The sequence below is a fragment of the Tinamus guttatus genome, unplaced genomic scaffold (assembly GCF_059628265.1).
Source record: "Tinamus guttatus ecotype Peru unplaced genomic scaffold, ASM5962826v1 Tinamus_guttatus_pri_ptg000749l, whole genome shotgun sequence".
Lineage (NCBI taxonomy): Eukaryota > Metazoa > Chordata > Aves > Tinamiformes > Tinamidae > Tinamus > Tinamus guttatus.
Genome location: NW_028289283.1, coordinates 1,909,925 through 1,935,001, shown reverse-complemented (window position 1 = coordinate 1,935,001; position 25,077 = coordinate 1,909,925). Strand labels below are relative to the sequence as shown.

The 25,077-nt window shown below is 35.7% G+C and overlaps 1 protein-coding gene across 1 annotated transcript; it reads right to left on the bottom strand.

The window, feature by feature from the left end:
* Window positions 1–1,797: 1,797 nt before the first annotated feature.
* Window positions 1,798–15,536, bottom strand: PPARA (peroxisome proliferator activated receptor alpha). Its single transcript, XM_010213405.2, has 6 exons — window positions 15,309–15,536; window positions 12,571–12,731; window positions 10,919–11,057; window positions 7,285–7,487; window positions 4,596–5,043; window positions 1,798–3,043 (listed from the first exon to the last, which is right to left on the bottom strand). The coding sequence occupies exons 1-6, from the start codon at window positions 15,514–15,516 to the stop codon at window positions 2,796–2,798; spliced, it is 1,407 nt and encodes a 468-aa protein (XP_010211707.1). The 5' UTR covers window positions 15,517–15,536; the 3' UTR covers window positions 1,798–2,795.
* Window positions 15,537–25,077: the final 9,541 nt, after the last annotated feature.

Here is a 25,077-nt window from a genome sequence, read left to right as displayed (position 1 = left end):
AACATCTTGTTCATATTTCTGTAATTCATACATGTCTTTCCATACATTTAAAGGGCTGTGATTTGAAACAGAAATCAAACTGCACTGTTTGAAGAGCTATTCAAAAATGCTAGCTGTTTTTCAAATAATGAAACAAAATGGGTCTGGAACAGAAAAAAATGCAAATTATGCACTTCCCTAGGCTTTAAAATAAGAGTTGGCAACAAGTAGCTGATTAAAGTTATGATTTCCACTTGAAAAATGTTGTTCCACTGAAAAATGTTTCATCAAATTTGAATATTTACTTTCTTAATGTTTTTTGAAAGTTTCAGTGAAGTGTTTTAAGAGCAAGCAAGAACAGAAAAATACATTTTGTCCATAATAAACTTTGTCTAATTTTTCCAAATAACCTTAGTACATCTAAACTATGGAAGAGAATTTAAAATTTTGCCTTCTGCATACACCTGAGCTTCATGAAAAAAAAAATACAGCTTTCACTTTTTCAGAATAAACTTAAAATTATTGGAGAATCTATGCTCCCCTCAGCTGCAGTGATCCTGCTTGATCACTACACTCTTTGTACATAGTGATGCATATGTACCATCTCCAAACAATATGCTATCAGAGAAGAGCTAACGCTTGGTAACTTTTGAGTAAGCTTGTCAATTTACCAACTACTTCAGTATTGAACATCTTATGCTTAAAGCCAACGTTTCATAGAGAAGGACAGCTGGCTTGAGGAATAAAGTAGGATCATTCCTAAAATATTTTTGTTGTTTCTGAGAGCAACTGAGTACTGCTATAACATACAAAGAATAACCCACTTCTCCATGTTTCTTGTTAAGGCCTGCAGTCTTCTCATGATGAAGTGTTACAAACACTTGGAATATAACTAGTGTTACTCTCTATTACTGACTGGGGAAAGGGGAAGGTACCTGGCAGGGAAGGAGAGATAATTCTGTACCTATGCATTTATTCGTTCTATCCTGCCCAAGACAATCACCGAAGTTGAGGCCTATGCATTAGGATTTTGCACAATTGCAGTAACTAAAACCTCAACTAATAGCCATCACCTGGATAAATATCAAATTGCTTTTAAGCCTGTAATTTATCCAGTGTCTAGCCATACCAGTGAGCCTGCAAGAAACAAATGTTGTGACTAAAATAAGAAACACAGTATGACATTCTCACTTTACCCATCTTTGTTAATGCTTGTTTTGTTGTAGCAGGTTTCAGAATCTAAAACATTCCTTGAAAGACTTAAGTGTCCTCCTGTGCTACTAGAAGTTTACATATTGTGAAAATACTAAGATTGGCACCCAAGATCCTTGCGTTATGAAACAAATAAACAGATAAGGAAATAGCAGAATCAATTAAATTAGGATTTAAAAAAAATGAAGAGAAAAAGAAATAACAGAGTCTTGAACAAATATGCAATTAAACTAATTGCTAGCACTTGCTTTCACTTTTTATACAAGAATCTCTGGTAAATGGCAAAAGGCAAGCTGTTCCATTTTGGCTCATTCTGCATCAGGACTAAGTAACATTATAAAATCAAAGTTTTATCTTAGGTCCCCAATAAATTTACCTACTCCTACCTGGGCTCTCTTTCATATATTACATAATTGATATCTACAATTTTTGCTCTTGCTAATACTGTCATCTTATCCATTATTGCTGTATGGGCAAGTACAAAATTTGATTAAATAACATGATTGATATTGATGTGGACAAGGTATGAGAAAGAACAGAAAGGTTATCTGAGTGGATAGTTGAAAAGAACGATACAAAATAGTCTTGTCAGAAAAGTAAAAAAACAGTTTGAATCACTCTACACTGCAAAAATACCTGTCAAGAAGGAAGATGCCCTTCTTATACAATGCTTTCCGCAGAATAAGCTATTGTTCTAGGCACTAGAATGCTATGAAGTTGGAATTCATTTTCTCTGGGCTATGATTAGATTTCTTGGAGTTTCTCCAGAACTCCTGCTAATTCAAAAATGATATTTTCTCAAGAACTGTATCTCAAGCTATTGCAAGTGCTCCAGAATGCTCACAGTTTGATATATTTATCCACAGGGATATTTTCTTACTTCATTAAAAACACATTAAAAACAGAATACTTTGCTTCAAGTAGTCATCAAGACACCTAAATGGAGCACCTCTGCTGTACTTTAGATAGCTCTTTGGATTTTATTTCATTTCATAAAAGAAACTGCTTTTCAACATGCTAATGCTGAAGTTCATCGATGTAAAACTATATTAAGATGCACCCCTGTACTTCTGGGAACTTGGGCAGTAGCATGTCAAAGGTCTTTCAATTTTTTTTAGATATATATGTACAGTAACATCCAAACACTGATACATATAGACTGATTGGCTTAACTGTTGGTTCTTGATAATTACCATCAGCCAAAAGTGCATAATCTTCATGATTGTGCATATATACGCCTGGAAAGAATTTGCTGAATTTGTTGTATTAATTCTAAAATGACTTAGCCAAGAGGAAATACAGTTTTGTTCATTTCTGTTAATCAACATTCTGATTTATTGTGCAAATACATATTCCTTACCATTCCTCAAATTCCAATAAATGAACCCTTGTGAGCAACCTCATGAGCATTAAGATTGATATTTCTCTGCAGAACTCTTTCAAAAGAGGACAGAATAACCCAAACCAGAAGTTTAACAATCTAGCTTTTAGATTTCTCATGCTCCAGACTGAGTGAACAGCAGATAACTGTGCAAGTAATTTTGCTCCCATCTATTATTAATATTGCTGTTGTCTTTAAATATTGTGGAAAAAAATAAAAATCCCTAGTACATATCCCTGTAGATTTCCTGTAGTAAAGGGTGTAAAGGTGCATCAGATTCAGTCTTCTTAATTATCTGAACAAGCTGAGCATGTTCTGTTACAAGTTGTCGGAGGTCAGCCATTTTTTGAAGAAGTTTTGGGAAGAGGAAGATGTCATCAGGATGGTTGGTTTGCAAGTGAAGTTTCAGTACATGCACAATGCTCTCTTGCATTTTTTCAATGTGTCCTACATTGACAAGACCAGGACGATCTGTTCTCAAAACAAACAGAAGAATAAATGTCATAATTTTATAATTATTCTTTATTGTAGATTAGCACAGTAGACATGGAAAACAACAAGAATATTCCTGTCAACTTTAATCGGTTTGGAATCAGGTTTGAGATAAATCTTCTTTAAATAATGGCAGTCTTGACCCTTTGGCCGAAATGTTTTCAATGCCCATAGTCATCTGAGGAGAGAGTTCAGGACACTAATCCATTTTCTGCTACAAAAAGTCAGTAGAAGTACAGCCTAGGAATCCAGTTCTATATTCCGTATGTCAGGATAACAGAATTCAAGCTGTAAGGATAGGGAGGAAAGCATGTGGCTATTTCTAAGGAGTTCTCCAAGACTTGAGTCTATACAAAGAACCATAAGGCCAAACCAAATGGGATTTCCCTTGCTTCCCATATTGCATCAGTTATTGACAGAGAAGCAAACATGCTTAACGCTATTAAGCTAAAATCCTAAATATTAAAATCCTAAACACATCTGACTGCACTGACAGAAGTTAGCATGCTAAACACTAAGGGTGTTTCACACTTTCCACATATGATCCTATTTTCAGCTACTTATGATCCTGTTGCACCTTGACTCTCTAAATCAAACACAGGCTAAAGCTGTTTCTTGGATACTAAAGGTATTTTGAAGGAGAAGGATAGGGAAAAATACCATTTTGCCTGAAAACAACTCTACAGACCTCTGAAAAATTCAAATTCAATGTAACATGCAAAAGTTATTTAAAATATGATGGGAGCTTGCTATCTAAACTAGTGCATTGAATATTTCAAAGCCTACAGATTATATTTCTCTTCTTGTAATTGCAGAAGATGCAACCAGAGTCCAGTGAAATGTCCTATGTGTCTGGCAGGAAACAAAAAAAAAAAAAGGCAGTTGTTGAAACTATTTTGAACCCTTATTTCTCTTTTCAAAGAGTTTTCAACTTAACCTTAAAAATAAATGCCCTTTACTTTTTCGAGGACAAAAAAAAAAAAAAAAAAAAAAACCACCCTGCATCAATAGTACAGCGCGTTTGTGCAGAGCCTGTTGATCTTTGACACTTGCTGGCTGGATCACAATGCTATAATCTGCATATGCCTCTAAAAGCAGAGCAGAAAAGGCCTATTTAGTCATACTAACAGTGTTAGCACATAGTATTTTTCTACCCATGTCACAGATAGGACTGAGTAGGAAACAATATTTCTAAACCTCCAAAACAAACAAAAAACAATCAAAACCCACTAACACTCTTCACATCCTACTTTTAAAATCATGTAGCACCCAGCCCCCTTTCTGAGAGAGGCTAAGCAGCAACTCCATGCACGTATGTCATTCTGCAAAGCGAAACAGAGGTTCAGAGCCGTAGCAGGGATGTGGTATCTTCTGTGAAACGTGCTAAAAGGGAATTGTCATTGTTAGAGGTAAAATTTAATCTTTGCAATTCCATCAAGCATAAGATATAAACAAATTTTTCCATTAAAATGATTAATACAGGTGAAGAAAAATCTTAAAACATACTATCTAAAAAATATGTATTGCTTACCTCCACAGCAAATGATAGCCGCCACAAAAAGTGATATATCGCTATCGTCCAACTCCAGTGCATTGAATTTCATTGCAAAATCAAATTTTGGCTCCATTATATCACAGAACGGCTTTCTCAGGCTTTTCAGGAACTCCCGGGTTATAAAACCATTTCCGTAGGCTACCAGCATCCCATCCTTGTTCATTACAGAAGCTAACATGGCAAATATGGCTTCATAAACTCCGTATTTTAACAGTGTCACTTGATCATTCAAGTCAAGACTGCAGAAGCCAGGGATGGATTTGGCAAACTCGGTAAGTTCTGTGACAGTCTCTACAGAGGTGCACTGGCAGCAGTGGAAGATTCGAACCTCTGCTTCCTTGTTCTGAATTCCATTGGCTACCATTTTTGCCACCAGCGTCTTCTCTGCCATACACAAGGTATCCATATCATGGATAACAAACGGCTGCAGAGCAGAAAGGAAAACAACCCTCGAATTATTGCTTATTTCTGCATCATGAATAATCAGGTATTACAGAACTGCCAAGTGCAGCATCAAGAGACTTTTTTGCAAATAACAGTGCACACAGGATGTAAATGCACATGTAAATACACATGACTATCTTTAATGTAGTTGTTTTAGCTAGTTAGTAGCTGCAGTGAAGATCCAGCAGCACAGGGTTTATTACTGTATTTACGATCTCGGATGAAGTCCCATAAGGTTCTCAAAAAGATTACTGTATTATCTTCTCCAGAACCTCACATTATGCTACTTGCTTTCCTATCCATTATTAATTCAATAGTTCATCAATTAATCAAACACTTAATCAATAGTAAATTCAGAAGAATTAACTAACTTGATGCCTATCATGGTGCTTTAGTGAAATATCTTCCCCTAAATACATGACATTAAATATAGGCACTCATTTAAATATAGGACAGAATTATATGATACATTATATGACTCCTCTATTATTCTTGCACTCTATTATAAAATAATCATAAAATGTGTTCCAGCTGCTCTGCTCATTTCGCTATGTGGAAAACTGTCAAGAATTTAGGTGCCAAATTCTAAAATGTCACCTCATAATTAGAAAAAACAACCTGTTTACAATATGCTAGTTCTGATCATAGATTTCTTTTCACTTGCAAATTCATTAACAAATATGCAGACCACTATTCTCTGGCCAACCAGATGACTATTCTTAAAACCAGTAAATTAAATTAAAAAATTAAAATCTAACAATACACTATCTCAGCATTGCAGAATCCCAACAGATATTATAACTTACAATTATGTCATGTAATAACAAGCTTGAAAAGAATTGTATGCAGATTACTGGGTAAGGTGTTAAAATATTGTCAGCACTGTAGGTTTATGTAGGCTTGTAACCTCTCAGAAGTTTAAACTTGTACTTAAAATTTTAAGCATCTCATTAATCTAGTGAAAGAGAGGGGAACGATTCATGTTTCTCTTTTAAGGTAAAAAATTGTATGCTTGGCTAGCCTGCAGGTAAAATATAGTACCTCATATTCCACTATTTAGAAAACATCTTGCTTATAATTTTCGTAACATCCCACATTTTTATTCTGGTAAATGTAAAATCTTCTCTGCCTCCACATGCATCTTTTATGAAGTTACATCTCTTATTTTACTACTGATTTTATATTCTACATATTATTATAAATCACAAGAGAAATTAAAAAAAATACATAAAAATAAAACAAGTCAGACTTTATACTGGTTTTGCTATCTCATATGCTACAAAACAAAAAAACAGTTGACTGAGCTAGGCAGCCCAAACTACTCAGTGGCTATTGATGATTTTTTACCCTATTCAATCATTTATAGGAAGCTTAAGCCAGATTGTCAAAATTGTTTGTCTCAGAGTTAAATTTCAAAAATGTTGTACTACTCATGAGTAAATGTTACACAAGTAATCAGTAATGATCCAAGAATCTAAAGTAAAAATTCACAGAGGGCATCCACTATTTAGAGCTTATCCACTATCAAGAGCTTAGCTAAATTATCCCATAAGAAGGAAAAAACAAAACAAAACAAAACAAACAAACAAACACACACATTCTCAATTTATATGTCCTCTGCAATTTATATGTCCATATGTCTTCATAACTTTGTTTTCTCATCCCTTTCAAAGTAACCATAGAGTTAAGACTCAGCAGGCTGGCAGAAGTGGTCAGAGCTCTACCCAAGTCTACACAAAGTGTTACAACTCTCAGTTCTCTTTCAACTCTTACCATTGCTTTTATTGTGGTTAAAGCAAGTGTCATACAGAGCACTCCTGTATGTCCTTAGAGACAGCAGTATTTATCCTGATATTTGTGCCATAAGAGCATTACAAAAATTCCATCCCCCAACAAGAGGGATTCACATTCACACACCACTGATTTTTTTTTTTAAGAAATTATTTTCTTGTGCTTCCCTCTATATTGTAAATAAGAGTATGAGCTTAGATTGGATCATGTCCAACAGTTTATTCACCTGGTTTTCCCAAAGCTTCTTACTCTGATTCTGATTTTTTGGGTGTGGGTTTTTTGTGTGTGTGTGTGGTTTTTTTTTTTTTTTTCATATTTTAAGTCTGTATTAACATGCTAACATCTAAAAGATTAGCTTAAGTGTTTAACAACTTTTTACATTTCCTTATGTGCATACAACTTTAAAGAAAGTTACAGCAGAACTACTTACTGGGTTGTTACTAGTTTTCCCAGCAAGAATGACTCTGGCTTTAACCTTGTTCATATTGAAGTTTTTCAGGTAGGCATCATGAATTCTTTTGGCAAGTGATTTAAGATCTGCCATTTCTGAATCTTCCACATAATTTTCACCTGTTAGAATTTCTGCTTTTAACTTTGCCTTCTCAGACCTTGGCATTCGTCCAAAACGTATTGCTGATGGGAAGACATAATTGTAAGAAAAAAAAAAAGAAGTTAGACAAAAATTTATGCCTTTTTTCATTGCTAATTAGAGCAATAAGGGCATCTACAAAGGTAAGAAGTAGAATATTTATTATGATAAATTCACAAATGAAATAATTCCATTCTTTCCAACAGAATCAGTGACTAATTATCAAGTCGGAACGCGAAACCGAAGGTAATCAAAGCATTTCAAAACACAAACTGGTAACTGTATCAATCTAGAATACATGCCCTCCCCTTCTACACAACCCATGTAGCTATATTTTTTCCCCCTTCTTATTATTTTCTGCATCTAAACCGCCCCAGCGTGAAACTCAGCGTCACCAAATGGAATTCACAGCAACTGAGTGGTGTGAGGAGCTTGACTGGCAGCACAGACGTGCTGGCTGGACGTCTGCCTAGGCAGTTACCTGTTAAGAAACACTGCACAGAGATGGGCCCCAACTCTATTTCTGATTCTGAATCTGCTGGGGCACTCAGCTCTGAATACGCTGGTTAGCCAGTTCAACATCCCTGTAATGCCTCATGAAAGCAAAACAGGCTCCAGATTTGTGCTCAAATCGCTAGGTTATAGCCCAAAACTCCTCCTAGACTCAGTATTTTACAATTCTTCCTCTGTAGAGAGACTGGTCCGGATGAGAGCAGGCTTTGATTATACAATCTAGCAGTTAGGAGGTTCTCTTCAAAGGAAGGAGATGCAAGTTTAAAAACCCCACTGCATGTGAAGGTCTCCCATTTCTTGCACAAGTGCTCTTACATATTTCATTGATAAAAGGCACTTCCACGCTCTTCAGTTTCATCTTAACACTAAAACAACTCAGTTTACAAGGAGCCTTATCCTCCAATAGGATGTAGGGTTTGGAGACAGCCAATATAGCTAATTACTCTTGACTCATTTCAGTAACTACTCAGTTGAATGATGGACCTTCCATGCTTTGATTGAGCAATTCAGACTATTTGCATACAATTAGCACTTCAGGGACACAAGGGATTTTTCTCATGACATAAGGAGCTCACTCTAGGACTGATCTGAAATGCAGTTTTGGAATGCAGTAGGAGGCCTCTTTAACATGGGAGGTCTGTCCTGAATCGGGCCATGGATCTACCGGAAAAGCAGAAGAAATCTGCCCTAAACTGAAGGTTCCAGTTTTAATATCATGGTGTCATGGCTATAAATTTAATTCTAGAGTTTTCCTCAGAAGCGCTGCTCGTAAGTCAGTGGTCTTCTCCTTCCGCTATCACTTCCCTAGATGTTTGCTCCCCACTTCTGTTGGGGCACAGACACACATCTTTTTAGCAAGCTGAAACGACTTTAGCTGAACACTCATCCCAACCAACACTATACCAACTAGCATAGCCCTCTTCTAAACACTGGCCCCATAGATATTACTCTGTTGCTGGCATACGCTTTCCAAGTCTGCTGCTTAAGGAAAGCTTTTACCAACCAAGAATATAAAATGTCTCCCAGTGGGGAATAATCTCAGTCCATCATTAAAAACTGGCTGAAGTGGGCCTGTAAGCCACAAATGTACCAGCTCTATGCTAAGTTTTTAACCAACTTTAACATTTTGTTATTGTTTTATCTAAATGTGCTAAATTATTACGAACAACCTACCAGATTCCTGTTGCAGAGTGAGCAGAGACCTTCCCTTCCCGCACAGCCCATAAACCATCTGTTCTTACACTGCAACCTGCAGCATAATGAAGTCTGGCTTCCTGCAGATTTCTAGCCTATGTTATTCCCTCCAACAATGAGCTCTCTTTTCTCTTCAGCTCCTGGAATTTGTTTCAATGGGACCCATGGTGCCAAAGTTCTGGCTGGAGACAACATCTAATGAACATTCACATGGGCAAACAGACAATTGACACAATTGTGTAGGCTTCACAAAAGTACATTTGGCAGCTGTGTCAATTGGATTATCTAGCCATTAGTGAAATTGGTTCACCTCCAGTCCATACTGTAATAACTTGACGTTCAACTCATACCAGTAGAATCATAGAATCATAGAATCATAGAATGCTTAAGGTTAGAAGGGACCTCTAGAGGTCATCTAGTCCAACCCCCCTGCACACGCAGGGTCACGTAGAGCATGTGGAACAGGACTGCGTCCAAGTGGGTTTTGAAGATCGCCAGAGAAGGAGACTCCACAACCTCTCTTGGCAACCTGTTCCAATGCTCTGTCACCCTCACTGTCAAGAAATTTTTCCTGAAGTTCCTGTTGAACTTTTGATGCTTCAGTTCCTGGCTGTTTCCTCCAGTTCTGTTGGTGGCCACCAATGAAAAGAGGCCAGCACCATCCTCCTCACTGCCTCCCTTGAGGTACTTATAGACATGGATTAGATCCCCTCTCAGCCTTCTCTTCTCCAGGCTGAAGAGGCCCATCTCTTTCAGTCTTTCCTCACAGGGCAGATGTTCCAGTACATCTGAGCAGAGGGGCAGGATCACCTCCCTCCACCTGCTGGAGACGCTCTTCTTAACTCATCCCAGGATCCCGTTGGCCTTCTTGGCCATGAGGGCACACTGCTGCCTCATGGTCAACTTGTTGTCCACCATGATGCCCAAGTCTTTTTCTGCCAAGCTGCCCTCCAGAATGTTCATCCCCAGCCTGTACTGGTATACTAGTGTCTGGGATTATTCTCTCCCATGTGCAGGACCTTGCACTTGACCTTGTTGAACTTCATGAGGTTTCTCACCGCTCAGTTGCCCAGTCTGTCCAGGTTCCTCTGGATGTCAGCACAGCCCTCAGGGGTATCAGCTACTCCTCCCAGTTTCGTATCATCAGCAAACTTGCTCAGGGAGGAGGAGTAGCCTCATGCTGTCTCTACAGAGACAGCCACCAATGTCCTTTTTGGCCCCAAGTTAGTCCCTGCTCTGAGCAGGGAGAAGCTCCCACGGCTCTTCTCCCCAGGGAGCTCCTCACTCTCTGCCAGACTGGTCCATAACATGGCCTTGCCCTGACATGGGTGAACAGGGCAGGACAAAGGGAACAGCCCAGATACTGACTCCCACTCTGAGAGACCCCCTGCCCTGAGCTCCTCTTGGCACCGCTCCTGCCCCACAGCCTCATCCCAGCACTCTCCAGAGGGCAGCCAGCAGCATCTTTCTACGTTTCCTGCTGCTCCCATCTCCCCCAGCACCTTGCTGCCATTTCTCTCCTCCTCCATGACCACCTCCTCCCGCATCAGCACTCCCACAACTCCTGCTTGTGGGTGTCCCACAAACAGACAGTGAAGGAACAGGGAATAGAGAAGGCAGGACCCCCTCCCTAGCTCCTCTGTGCCCTCACACACACCCCACAGCCCCCACAGGGCTGCCAAGAGTAAGCATAAAATATGCAAGCACCTGCTTCCAGAAGCAGACCCTGGGTAGAAACACACAAATTAGTAAGGGCATTCTTACCTACCATTATGTGACATTCCAACTGAAAGGCACTTCTGGAAACGACAGTATTGGCACTTATTACGATTCTTTTTCTGAATTTTGCAGTTGCGATCGCATTTATCATAGATGAGTTTTAATCGAATTGTTCTCCTAAAAAAACCCTGCAAGAAGTTCAGGAAAACAATATGTAATGTTAAAGAACATTAACTACTAAACTTTAATCATACAGGGGTTTTTTGTTTGTTTGTTTTTTCTCTTTTTATTGCTTATTGCTGTAATTAAAATCCAATAAGCTAAGCATAACCTGCCCAAAGATAAAAATCTTACTCTACATAGGGAAATGGTGTATCTTAAGTCATGTACAGAATGAAAGAAAAGAAAGGAAGTACAGAAAGAGGGGGTAGCTCTAAGCCTTCTTTCTTGGGAAAGATAGACAAGAGCCTGTACCTGCAAAGTTACTCTTGAGGACTAAGCAAAGCAGTCATGTCTTGCTTTTGAATGCATTCTCTCAGCCCTCTGTTAGACACAGCCTTAGTCTTTCATATGTTTAAGTCAGAAATGCACACATTTTTCACATCTTTAATCCATCCATTAAATGTGTGCAGTACAACAACACAGAGTACAGAGAAAAAGCCAAGGTCACCCAAAAAAAAAGAAAAAAAAAGAAAAAAAAAGGGCATTACAAAAAGCCATCAAATCTTGCACAATGTCTTGATACTGCAATGTAATGCTAGGCTTATACTACAAAATTATGGCAGTGTTATCAAAACTAAAGACATTGTAGCATCTTGCCTCACAGGACATTAGGACATAGTTTTGGATATCATTTAGATGGTGGGACTTTATGGCCACATCTGATTTTCAACTGTCTCTTTGTCTCTTCAAGAGCTGGTGCAAATTTCTGTATTTGATTCCAGCATCATTCGGTAAGATTTGTATTTGACTTGTCGTCATCTGACTCAGATTTCGCCGTAAGCATGAGAAAAAAAAAAGTGTATAAGTGTGTGTGTATATATATATATATATGTATGTATATATTACATATATGTGTGTGTGTGTGTGTGTATGTATACACACACAAAAATTGTTTCACTCACTTTATAACTTGGGCGGGGGAGGAAGGAAGTGTAAAATAAAAACTTTGGAAGGAAAAAGAATATTATATTTTGGGTTATATCATACATTGGCATATATATAGATAATATTAATTTCCTCAGAGATATGCATTCGCTCCAAAAATACAAGAGGTAGAATACTAAATGATTCAGACAGAATGTGATGGAGATGAGAAATTAAGGGTTTGTTGCTGTTTTAATGGAAATGTAGCAAACTCACATGCTTCTCACAGCTATACTTCTAACACAAATAAAACACTAGTGGAGCAAGTAGGCTTTCGGTTTTGGTCAGAGTTTAGTGTTTTAGTGTTTAACTAGTTGTTTTCAGAAAAGCAGAATTAAAATTGTCATTGTGAATTGCCTCTGCTTGATGAAGGTCTGGTATTAAATTATGGATCTAAACAAATCATTTCTCAATTACTTCACATATATGCTTATTATTTCAATAATTTTAATGATCAGGATTATATTAATTAAACATTTATGAAAGAAACCTTCATATATCCCTCCAAATAAAACAACATGAATTAGGCTCTTAAAAAGAAAATTACCACTGTACCTTACAACCTTCACAAGCATGAACTCCGTAATGGTAGCCTGAGGCTTTATCCCCACAAATTCTACATTCAATGTTTAATGCTCCACTGGGTGATTCATCTATGCTACTTGGAGCTGTGGCAAAATTAATGGATGAAGGACTGGATGCTGGTGAAAGGGTGTCTAAAAGAAAAAGGAATACTTTATAAACACTACACTAACACGATTGGTACCATTTCTATACTAAATCCACACCAAAATTTCTATTTTTAAAATAGCCAAGCATTAATAATTAGTAAGTAAACTAATAATTTGACAACCATGTGTTTGAAAAATATTTCGTATTTATTCTCACAGTGCAAACAAATACAAAATATATGGTGTACATTGCTAATTTTGGTGATATGCAAAATATACACAAACAGGCAAAAAAAAAAGAAGTCACTCTGATAACAAGCAGAAGGATGATAATGGTTCTTCAATAATTTCATAACTACTCTATACATAAAATTAGAAAAATATTCCTTTTCATATTTTCAGTTTGATGGGAAGACTTTTTTTTTAATCCTATAACTTACGATAAATGAACAAAAGGTACTGAAATTATTTCTAATTGAAATCAAGAAAGCTTTCTTTACTATAAAAATGCACGTATACTATGTGCACTATTTCAAGAATAGCACAACAGTTGAAACTGGAAACCAATACTCAGCACGCATCTGTTGCTCCAGACAAATAGTGGAAAAAATATAAAAGAAAATAAAACAAAATCCCCATCATCAAGTTTGTATTACACAATCCATTCCAGCTGTTGCTCTCTCTTTCCAAAACAGTTACTAAAAGTCCATCTTACCATTACATCCTCCATCTGTCAGGCTTTAGCTTTCAGAATCAAATCTATCTCTACGGTGTGATAAGCAACATATTCCTCGCTCAACCTTGAGCTAGCCGAGTGCTTGAAGATACACGTATAAGACCCAGTGGCTTCAGAAGAGCTATTCATGGGTTTAAAGGATGCCCTAAACTTAAGTCTAAAAGGGAACTATAGAATTTCTCTTTCTAAACAAGATGTTGTCTCAAGGAAACAAAATCATATTTCTTCATAACCAGGAAGACACTAAACCGATATTCAAAGGTAGATAAGACAAGTTTCTGCTTCTAAGGTAACTTAGCCATAGAAGTCTTGCTAAGGTATTTTACCTTTTGAGTATATTGGGAGAAAAAAAATGGATAGTTGTACAATGAAATAAGCTGTCCAGGCATTTTACTACTAGATGAATGTTACAAAACTAGCACATCCCAGTTTTAATTATTTCAATTAATATTTCCACTTTGCTTGAGGAAAATATTTTTCAAGGCCAAAATTTCATTTATCTTACATCTCACAACTTGCACCACACGACTTTAGCAAATTAATGGGTGTGTTATTTTAACAGAAAGATTAAGAAATGCTCATGAAAGTAGGTCAGCAAGAATTATGTTGGAAAATACCTTGGCATAGAACTCAAAGTCTGCCTTGCCAGTATTGCTAAGCCCACAGGCATCAGAATAACCAAGAAACAGCCTAAATTCTTTTTATTTATTTTTTCAACTATGATTTTCATTTCTTTTTACTTGACTTGTGGATTTTTTTTCCAATCTTCTCTACAATGAAAACTAGAACTTTTTCCAAGGGACACGGAATACAGTGAAAATAAGAAGGTAACACTAGAAACTGATCCAAGTATCACAAGACTTATACACACAAATAATATAAATCCCATGACTTGAAAAGCCATTATCAACCCCGTACATCTAAACTTTCCCTGAATGAGGCCTATCTCTAGGCTTATTAAAGACTTCAATGAGAGAGGGACCCAAATCATATTTTTACAACCATTTCTTTGGACAACAGTGCCAAAATGCTGCTCTCCCTCTCCCTTCAAAGCTCACACTGTTCATTCCAACCTCTGTAGTCCAGGGCACTCCTCAACTGTATCAGTGCAATTTCTGTGAGGTATAAACCTACAAACTGACTTATACAGTTTAAAAAAGAAAAGAAAAAAAAAATCCAGAAAATCAATCACGAACTGCTTACACCGTCTCTACTGCTGAAAGGTTTATAAAACAGGAGTTTCAGCAAGAGACTGACATTATCACAGTGCCCCATTACTTTTTAACAATTTCCACTGAAATCTTTCACATAAAATCTCAAGGGCCAAAGATCTTTTGGTTAATAACCATGTAGTATATTAGCACTCCCAGATGAGTTACTTTAACCATGGTAGAACCAATTGGTTGAATAATGCTACTCTCATGAAGGTGGGAAAATCAGCACACTAAAAGCATCAGTACTTCAGCATGTACTAGAACTCTAGGCTATATTTTTAGGGGTTAGATTGGAAATATATTTTTAATAAATGCTTTGAAGTACATTTCAAACGTGATTTGAAAAAATATAAAAAAAAGGTAGTTTTAATTGTAATACTGCTATATATATATGTAGAGTACTTTCTTGGCTAGCAAGTTGTAAGAGTTATTTGGAAAACGGGTTGATACTAATGACAATTTTAAAGGAACTTAACACACCAAGAATTTTTCAGTAATTTTGCCTTATAAATTAACTCTAGCCTTAAATGTTGTAAGGCCAAGCTATAATCAAGTCATATATATGTAATGTCATTTACTCATAAACAGCAATTACTACATTTTTTTTCCAACATTATTATATATTTAATGTATATATATAAAAAGTATTTTAATGTACTCCAAATCTCCTACCTGTTATAACTGATCCATCAGATCCTGGACCATTTCCCAATGACTGAAACTCTGTTAAACTTAGAGCTCCAGAGCTATCATCACCCAGAGACTGAGAGATGTCTTGAATGTTCTCCATATCTTGCAGGAACTCTCCAGATAAAGGGCTGCCTATATCATCCTCCTCCAATGGAATAAGTAGATAGAGATGGTTTTCAGTGTCCACCATTTTGGTCAAGTAGAGCTTTTTACACTGGTGAAAGAAAGAAAAGAAAATCCTGTCCTTAAAATATCAAAATGAATTTCAAATTTGTTACATTTGTATCAGTTTCAGTTTAGAAGTCACGTATTTGATAAAATGTAAGTAGAACACTATGCAACATTCCGTTGTTCTAGAAACTTTATGAAACATAAAACAGAGCAGAAAAAAAAAAAGACGGCCATAAAACATTTCAGTGTGAAGAAAAGCTACGACAATATTAATTTGCAGATTTTCTACTCTACTGTTAAAAGCGATAAAATATGTTTCTACAGCACACCTCCTCTTAGGCACTTACCACCAAATTGATAGAAAAATAACAAATAGCAACATACATAATATACTATGCAAGTATTTGTCACTTCATCTAAATAGGGTTAAATATATTGATCTGCTCTTCTTTTCATCTCCTTTCAATTTACCCAAAAGGTCTTATAACACTACAGAGGACAAAATGCTGCCTTATACTATAATCCTTATGGAAGTGGGCCAAACGAAAGCTTCTTGATGTATTCAGGTTAATGAACTTACACTTTGAAAAAGAGTGCTCAATTGTATGCAATTTAATACAGCTGTAGTTCTTAGAGCTAGTTTAATTTCCTACAATGAAATTTGTTTTTGAAATTACCCTCAAGAGAGGCCACCAGTGTCATCAACTTTGAATAAAGGCACAGATTCATTAGAAAGTATACATTCTATTTCATAATTTTTTTTCTTTTGTTGACTCATCCTTTTTTGCATTGGTCAGATAATGTTATTTAAAAGATGCATATCGGATCTGTCAAACTTCCTTTTCATTTTTAGATTATTCTAATTTTTATTTGAGGTGCCAGATAACTGTAGCAGTACATCCTGTGTGTCTAGTGTTTATTTTCAGTCTAGTGAATACCCATCAAAATTTTATTCCTTCAGGCACAAGAAAAGATTCAAGGTGGATTGATGTCTGATGGTTAGAACAAAACAAATAATACATTACATATGCGATCGAGCAATGACTACAGTTCTATGTGTCAATTTATTTCTCCATGAAAGAAAGATAACAGTATACACACCTGATAATTACACTCAGGTTCACTGAAAAAAAAGTGTTTACTAAAACAATGTTTGGTTGGATTCTTTTTCCTGCAGTTCAAGAAGACTGCTACAGTGGTTAGCTTGTAGCACTGTTTTTTCCCCTGACCCAATATGCATAGCAAAGATACAGATTTTTCTCCAGGGTAATGATTTAACATGTACCTGGAAGAATAGAACTAAAGGATTAGCAGACAAAAATACACAGCAAAATCCAGTTTCTGCTCATTTTACTTGGTTCACACACTGAAAATGAATTTTTTATGAAAGTGAAACACAAAAGACTACAGGATCTGTCCAAAGTAGCTGAGAAGGCCAAGTTTTTAGAAGGTTGACTGTTAAAACTAAGCCAAAGAATATGAACCATTCTGAAGGCAGAAAACTGAAAGGAACACATGCTGTAAGAATTACATTTCTACGTATCCGATGTTACAAACTGAAACAAGATAGAATTCCACTTTCCCTTACTGAGGCTGATACTGACTGATAAAACACTGATATTGTCACTGGTTATTACTAGCTTGTCACCACATACTACCAGGGTCTTGAGTAGCCACTTATTTGCCTGATTTCTCAGAAACAGGATAGTTCTAACTAGAAAAGGGAAAAATCATTTGACTATGCAGAAGATCTTCTGAGAAAAAAATATCTCCCATTTATCTCTTTTAGGCAAAATCCATTTTATTTCAACTGTTCTCAGGTTAAGTGAAAAAATACAAAGGAATATTGATATAACAATAATATATCCCTTTTGAGTCAGTGTCTTCTAGTTGCATCATTTAAAAAAATGCCAAACCATGAGCAAAGAAAACATGTCAAATGAAAATATGTTCTATAGCACATGGTGTAGCAAATAATGCCAAGGAAACTAAGAAAGGGAATTCACCCATGATTGGTAACCAGTCACAGACAATGGGTCAGTGACCCAGTATCTATATTTGATACCTTAAAGACTGACAGAAGACACTCAAAGTAAGATGATTGTAACTTTCCTGATCACAGTTACTGCAGAAAAAAAAATATATCAGAAATAATATGAATGAGGTCTCTAAAACAAAGTCTCTACTTCAAAAATTAATTACCCTAATGTTTTAGGAATGTATAATCATACATTATACAATTTATCAAATTGCAAATTACCTGACAAAGATTTCATTGTTAAACTATTGGCATATATTCAGAACAATGATTCCAATCTCATAAAGACCCAAAATGCAGACTTATTTTGCAGATGTGGAGTGCATTCAAAACACTAATTTCATTTAAAAAAAAAGAACCAATGCAAGCATTCCCAGGTTAACATTATCTGCTATCCTCTCTGTCCTCTGCTAATACTTTCAGTCTTGGATATCATTGTACAATTTGCCTGTTGAGACATTATAAATCAGCTCATTAGCACCAGAAACTAACTGTGCTGTCTGTTGCTTGTTTTTCATTATCTGATAGAGTCCAAAAAGGAGGGTTTCCATGACTGCACTATGCACTTCTCCCTCCTTCCACCCCCACCCAGATAAAACATCAGCATCATTATTCCATTTAGAGAAATGCTTTCTATGCATTTCATTTGTGAAAAAACAATCAAATTACTCTCCCCATAACATGGCTATTTGTGATAAGGGAAAGGTAACAAAAGTTTGACTTGCATCTTTTTGCAATAGCAGCTGAGAAAAACAGCAACTGTTTTCTGGCAATTCCAAAGGAGTCTAAAGATTTTGTCTACCCAAGGAGTCATCAACAAGAAAGGAAGAAAAGAATGACCAAAAATATGATCAGCACTGTTCTTGCAAGGGTGTTCATCGTAAAGCTTAGAAAGTTGGTCTTAGAAAGTTGGTCATGGCACAGCCGTACTACCCTGCTCTGCACGCATGTAGGGAGAGGACTCTGCACCCATCCAGGAAGAGGACTCTGCACCCAGTTTAGCAGCTGGGGAAGTTCCAGGAGGCACTAGGGTCCTTGTAGCCAAGTGTTACTTGAAGTTCTCTATTCAAAGATATACATCTCTGTAAGCATTACTTCTTAGTTGAGCACAAATATGTTTAAAAGACTAACTGAACACTGAAGTTTAAGTAAGATAAGCATTATTTGTCAAGAAAGCAAAGAAAAAGCTCGATAGCTGAACTCTGGACATGGCCATATTTTTCCTTTCAGTAGCATATCCCTTATCATCTAAATTGCATAATTTTTTGTATTTATTTACAGTAAATATTTAAAATTGACCATTTTTTGTAGCTAAACTTATGTAAGGTTAGTGAAACTAGCTAGTGAAATATAAGTGAAATGCTTATTGTTTTAACTATAAAATTACAATCCATCTGTACTTTCAAACATTACCAGTTAATTACAGTTGCTTAATCATTATGGCTCATGTCAATGGTTAACTAGCTAAATTAACAAGCACAGTGATTCAATAGCCATTTTCTGAAGTCTGTCACAACATGGATACTATTTTTTTCATTAAACAAGCCATAATACCTTTGCCTTTATTTTTATTTCCTGTTTTTTCAGAAGCACAGAAAACCTTAAACTAAAAATAAACCAGAAACAAACAAACAAAAACAAAATAAACCCTTTACCTTCTTGCTTCACTGTACTTTCATTGGTAGGTTTCATCTGCTATGCATTGATATTCTGATTTGTGCTTGTATGAAAATAAAGCTCGTAAATAAAAAATGTACGAAGTGAAGCTCAGTTACCAATATTATAAGGAATATTTTGCTCACACATACACACACAAAAGGCTTTTAGCAGTTTTAAATATTTCAACAGTAGATGTGCTAGTTGCAGTGGGGATGACTCAAACACTTAGACATTTGTGTAAGTCAGGCTTTCTTCTTACTCTAAGGACTTAAAAAAAAATCCTGTGCCATTAAGACGCTGACAAAGGATTTCTTTCTCAGGTTTCCATACAATATTTAGTGTTCAACTCCCTTCCCCTGTGCTCAACAAATACGCACAGCACACACATGGAGTGAACCAAACAGAAGAGAATACAGCATAGAGAGAATGCATGAGAATATAATTTCATATAATTATAGCTTTAAGGATAAACAGATTTTACTGCAGCTCTAGCAGAAATTATGATTTCTGAAGTATGCCTGTTTTTGGAAGAAGCCCCCTTTCACCAACAAATACTCAATGAGTAATTTACCAACTTAGAGGAGATTCTTTAAATAAAATTTCAGAATTATCAAAGAAAAACACCTAATCATACAGTAATCATTCTTTATCCATATTTTGAGTGGGAGGGTAGGAGATTAAATCCCTGAGACGACTCTTCCACTTTTACCTCTTGCTATGCTAGGAATAATTTATGTTGGGAAGCAAGTCTCTGAGAAGCAGTGACAAAGTCTGGATTTACTACATAAACAAATTGATCGTGTAAAGGGCTTGCTTGCAAACTTCAAGGGCAAAGTTGAAATATTCATTACCTTTAGGTCACTGTTTGGGTCACTTTGTGAATGTTGTAGCTGTACATAGGATATTTAAACCTGGTATCTATTGTAGATACTTTCAGAAAACTGAGATGAATAAGAATTGAAGCCTGAATTTAATACAAAAGCTACAGGATATATCCAATACTTTGCTTTAACACATAAAAATCAAGTGAAAATTGAAAAAAAAAAAAAAAAAAACAAACTTGGTTGATAAAATACAAAGTACAGCCTCCTATCTGGGAAACAAAGGCTTCCTCCTCTGTCTTCTGACATTTGGTACGCTTTTTATTCTTCGTAACCTTCCAAACCAGTAATATTTTATATTTGACAATGCATTACACTCATAAGACAGAGCTTTCAGAAAGTTACTAGATAAAAAAAACCACATTTTTTTTTTATAAACCATCTCTTTTCCTCAAAGCTGCCAGTTGCACAAAAGCAGATTTTTTAAAAAAATTTCTTTGTTTTATCTTACACAATTTAAAGATATCATATGCAACTTGTAAGCATCCTTGCCTTTAAAACAAATCAGAATTCACATAGGCTAATTTTGAAAAATTGCACTAAAATTGCAAAGTTAAGCTTTTAAAAGTCAGGGAATAACAAAGTCTATGCATCCCTGATTAAAGTTTCTAATTTTAAGGTATTACTATAAAATGAACACGCATACTGCACATTATTCTTTTTATCCCTACACCTTCCCCAAATCATTCCCTTTAAAATTGGCAATGCAGTAAACAAACAGAATTACACAGCTTGCAGGACATTGCATTAATTTAACCTTATTAAATTAATCTGCAGCAATGAAAAATTTATCAGTTATGTTATTGATCAGAAAGGAAGAATATAAAATATATTTCTTAAGGAAAAAAAGAAGCTAAAATTCTTTCTTTGATCCATAAACACTTTTAAAATTGGATGAGGACTGGATAGTTTCCTGAAGGAAAGAGAGGCCACAGAGGTAACTTATGTCTACTTGGTTAGTGCAAGGGGGACCATAATGAGATTTACTACCCTTCCACAAAAGACTTCTCTAATTGCATCAGTAGTTGCAAAGACAACACATTTCTAAATTGACATAGGGTGGGTTGGTACAATTCTGACATACTGCAAATATTTTGCTGACTGATTTTAGAAGTGGTAGAAAGAATATGGGGATATTCCCCTCAATTTTATACCAGGTAAAACCCAAGTAGAACTTACTTAAGCAGACAGCAGTCATTTCTTTGGTCCCAGGATTTTCTGTCCTGCTAGATTTTAAAAGACATATTCCAAAAGCAGAGAGGAAAAGCAAGATTTTCTTACTGAAAGTTAACAATTTCTGTTAACTTTTCCATATAAGTTAATTATCCAGCACCATAAGCAAGCAATTTTTAGACATTCCTTTAATAAATGAATTTACATGCTGTACACACACAAGAGCAGTGCTGATTAATGACAGGCCAGGTGTGCACACTACAACAGTGAGAGACTGTGTATATCATACAAAGTAGAAATATTTTTCAACTAGATGTACTCTATCAGACAGACAGGAACATATACAATTCTTCTATGGTAACTGTGGCATCTCTAACTCCTCTTAGCCCAGTAAAAGTGCAAGAAAAATTTAATGGTAAGGCCAACATAGTTTATTTAGGCAAAGTGTTGAGATTTTAAAATCAAGTTTACTTTATGACCTATGCAGAATAGATATTTTCCTCATATACAGAGAAGTATAAGACAGACGGTAAAAATTCCTGTATCATGCAAAGTGAATGTTACTCAGATACTCAGCACTAAATTAAACTTACTAGTTTAACTTATCTCACTTCTTATGATGTCAGTATTTTGTTAGTTATTCATATATTTTCACTTTGAAAAATATGAAAATTATTAATAAAACTATTAAATGTCATTTGCATGTCAAAGATACAAACCTACCCCTTTCCTTGTGAAAATTATTTTTAAAGTAAGGATATATGTAAGGAGATACTAAAATAATCATACTAACATAACTAACATAACCTGTCTTGCAGCAAGAAGAGCATTACCCACAGTGTAACATCTGGATACAAACTATGTGTGTACAGAAAACAAACTAGGGCTGTCCAAGAGGAGGTAGCTGCACTAAACATAAGCATTGTGTAAGGAATCCTTTAAGTGCAGTTATTATGCAAGATCAGTATTAACAGAAATTTCAGGATCCAGGAATACGTGTTTGGACAGGAGAGTCCTAATTTGTAATACTCTAAAATCTAAACCTATACCAAAAAAGATATTCAAAGTCATCTTGAATTCCTATGTAAAATGATAAAATGTTATCAGATAGACCTCTGTAAGAAAGAAAACTTCAAAAACTTATAATTTCAGGATATACAATAATAAAAATAAAAGTTTACCATCTCCAGCAACATCAAAGACCAAAAAGCCCCCTAACCTTATTGAAATTACTGGCTAAACCTGCTCACATATGAAAATACTTGCAGACATCCCACTGAGAAAGACAGAAAAAGACAGGAAAAAAAAAAACAAGGAATAGAGTGAATGACAACCTGAAAAAATGTTAGAGCATAATGACATAATCAGTAACAGTCACTGTTCAACTACTTTGCAGTTTCTGAGTCAGCTTCAATCACTGCTGGCATCTCCCTGTAGAAGAGAGCAATTCATCCTCCTTTTTAAATGCAACATTGCTTCTCTAAAACAACTCAGTTGCTGTCTACACTGTCATCATTATATATTCACTATTTTCTATTATGTTTTCTTTCATGTTCACTATACTTATAAAATTGCTTATAAAATTTTGTCAAGAACATTGTCTGAGAAGTACCTAGCAACAGGACAGTAGCAAAACTATTCGGGAGATAATTAAACTATTTCTCCAGTATATCACACCCTCTCACACAACAAAAGCAATTATTAATGAAGAAAAACAATAACAGAACAGAAACTAGTTTTCAGTAAATAGGCATAAGAGAATTCATCTCTCCTAATGTCAAGCACCTCACTTATATGTCTGAGTTGAGAAGAAGTCAACCAACTTTCCAGAATCCTGATTGTTCCTTGAGGCAAAGCCATACAAACATTTGAGCCAGCTCAATGGAGGGAGCAGAAGAAAGCAGCTGGGGAGGGGGATACCCATGCTGCTCTCTAAAGAGAGGAATGTATATGTACTGACTGAATCCCCTCTAAAGAATCCAGTGATTATATTAATTGTCTAGACTTCTGAACAAGGCACTTCAGTTGCTTGAAGTAAAGCAGCTTTTCCTACCCTTCCAACAATAAAACTCACATAGAAAATTGCTATTGAGGAAATGGAAGTCATGAACATTTACTATGAGCTGAAACAACATGCACTAAGAAAAGAAAAAAAATGCTAGAACTCAAGCTGAGATGTGTAATCTAGCTTAAAGACAGACTTCGGCCGTTTGGCAGAGAGTACATCGATATCCTACCACCAAATGGCTTTCTAAGGGGAAACTTTTAAGTCAATAAATCTTTAAACTTGATAACTAGCAACTAAGCTGAGAACACTTTACATTTACATACACGAGATTTACCCACCCTGGCTTTATATTAGACCAGAAAATATATTTCTGTATCTGTATACATAACCAAATATATATACATACATATAACTGAAATCGGTATTTCATTCACAACACTAGGTTAATCTCTATTTAGCTAAAAGACAGGAGACAGATCTGGAATGAAGATGTAGAAAAATAGCACGGTTCTATTATTGGTTACAAACAGATCTCAAGCCTCTCTTAATTAGCCACTGCTAACACCTAGAACAATAAGAACCAGATTTGACTTTATCAGCAAGGGGATATAAAGGTTTTGCAACCTTTGCCTCCAGGATCTTGAGACAAGACTTACAGGCCTATCTGAAATCAAGCTTACTTTCTCCCACATAAATGCACATTGCATGCATCAAATGTGACATTACTTAAACTCATACCAAGGTCTTTCTGATACAAAGAAAAACCCTAACAAGAGTGAGCTTTCAAACTTCTGAAACGCGAATACTTCAGTAGTTTCTGCAGCTAAAAATAGGAAGATCTTACTTCCATTTTAATTTTAGTGAGATCTGAATGGAAACTTAGGCCAGAACGAGTCCTATGTATGTAAAGTTTTTAAATCTCTTTTTTTACCCAAGTCTTCTGAATCTTTCCAATTTTTGTAAGACTTGACAATTGAAGACTTCAGATAGTATTACTATACTATCAGTCAGACTATAAAATATGACATTAGGAATATTAGCAAATAAGATTGTTCTCCTTCACTTTACCACTTTCTTCAAAAAGTATAAAAAAATAAAAAGCTATTGCATCTAAAACAAGCACTGTCAATTTCTTAAGTAAGTGGAATACTTTGTGGGAAAGTCTTTAGTCATTGCTTGGACTTTTGTTGTCAAGTTGCCTAGAAATTCTTAAGAACTGGCAATTTTAAAATTTTTCCCTTTCTCCATTTATCCTGTGTCTGGTTCCACTTTTTCAGGAGAAAAAAAAAAAAAAAGAAAAAAAAAAGGGGGGCTGACAAATGGTTGAGAACTGACTATGTCCTAAATACTATAGGATCAGAGCATAATTAACATTATGACATTTCAATAGAGAAATGTCTGCACAACAGTATGAATTTATCATATTAGTTACTAATGCATATAAAGCAAACATCCATATGAGAGTTAATTATATCCAGCAGTTTTGATGCACTAACAGTGAAGTCAGTATAATTTACTAATAAGAGATTCTTTGTTTTCCTTCAGGAAACTAAATCATGGCAACATCACTCAGTAACCTCTTGGTTGTTCACTCTGAAGTTCAAATTCTGTCCCATATGTACTATTTAGAGCTCACCACAGTTTCCAATTACAAAGAAAAAAAAAAATCACCGATACATACATCTTCATTCTTGCAACACCCTCTCCCGTTTTCTTTCCCTCTCCAAACAACCTCCAGTTTTTGCCCTTTATGCCCTATATTCTTTATGCCTTTCCAATGGCCATATCTCTTCAGGTCACTGTTATAGTCCACTTCTTAAA

What these genes read in the sequence shown, in the direction of transcription:
- PPARA (XM_010213405.2), bottom strand. Translation starts at nt 15,516, where the DNA reads ATGGTGGACACTGAAAACCATCTCTATCTACTTATTCCATTGGAGGAG. An exon ending in GGAAAACTAGTAACAACCCA is followed by an intron (nt 5,044 to 7,284) that starts GTAAGTAGTTCT and finishes TCTGCTCTGCAG; the next exon opens with CCGTTTGTTATCCATGATAT. An exon ending in GGCTATCATTTGCTGTGGAG is followed by an intron (nt 3,044 to 4,595) that starts GTAAGCAATACA and finishes TTTTGAGAACAG; the next exon opens with ATCGTCCTGGTCTTGTCAAT.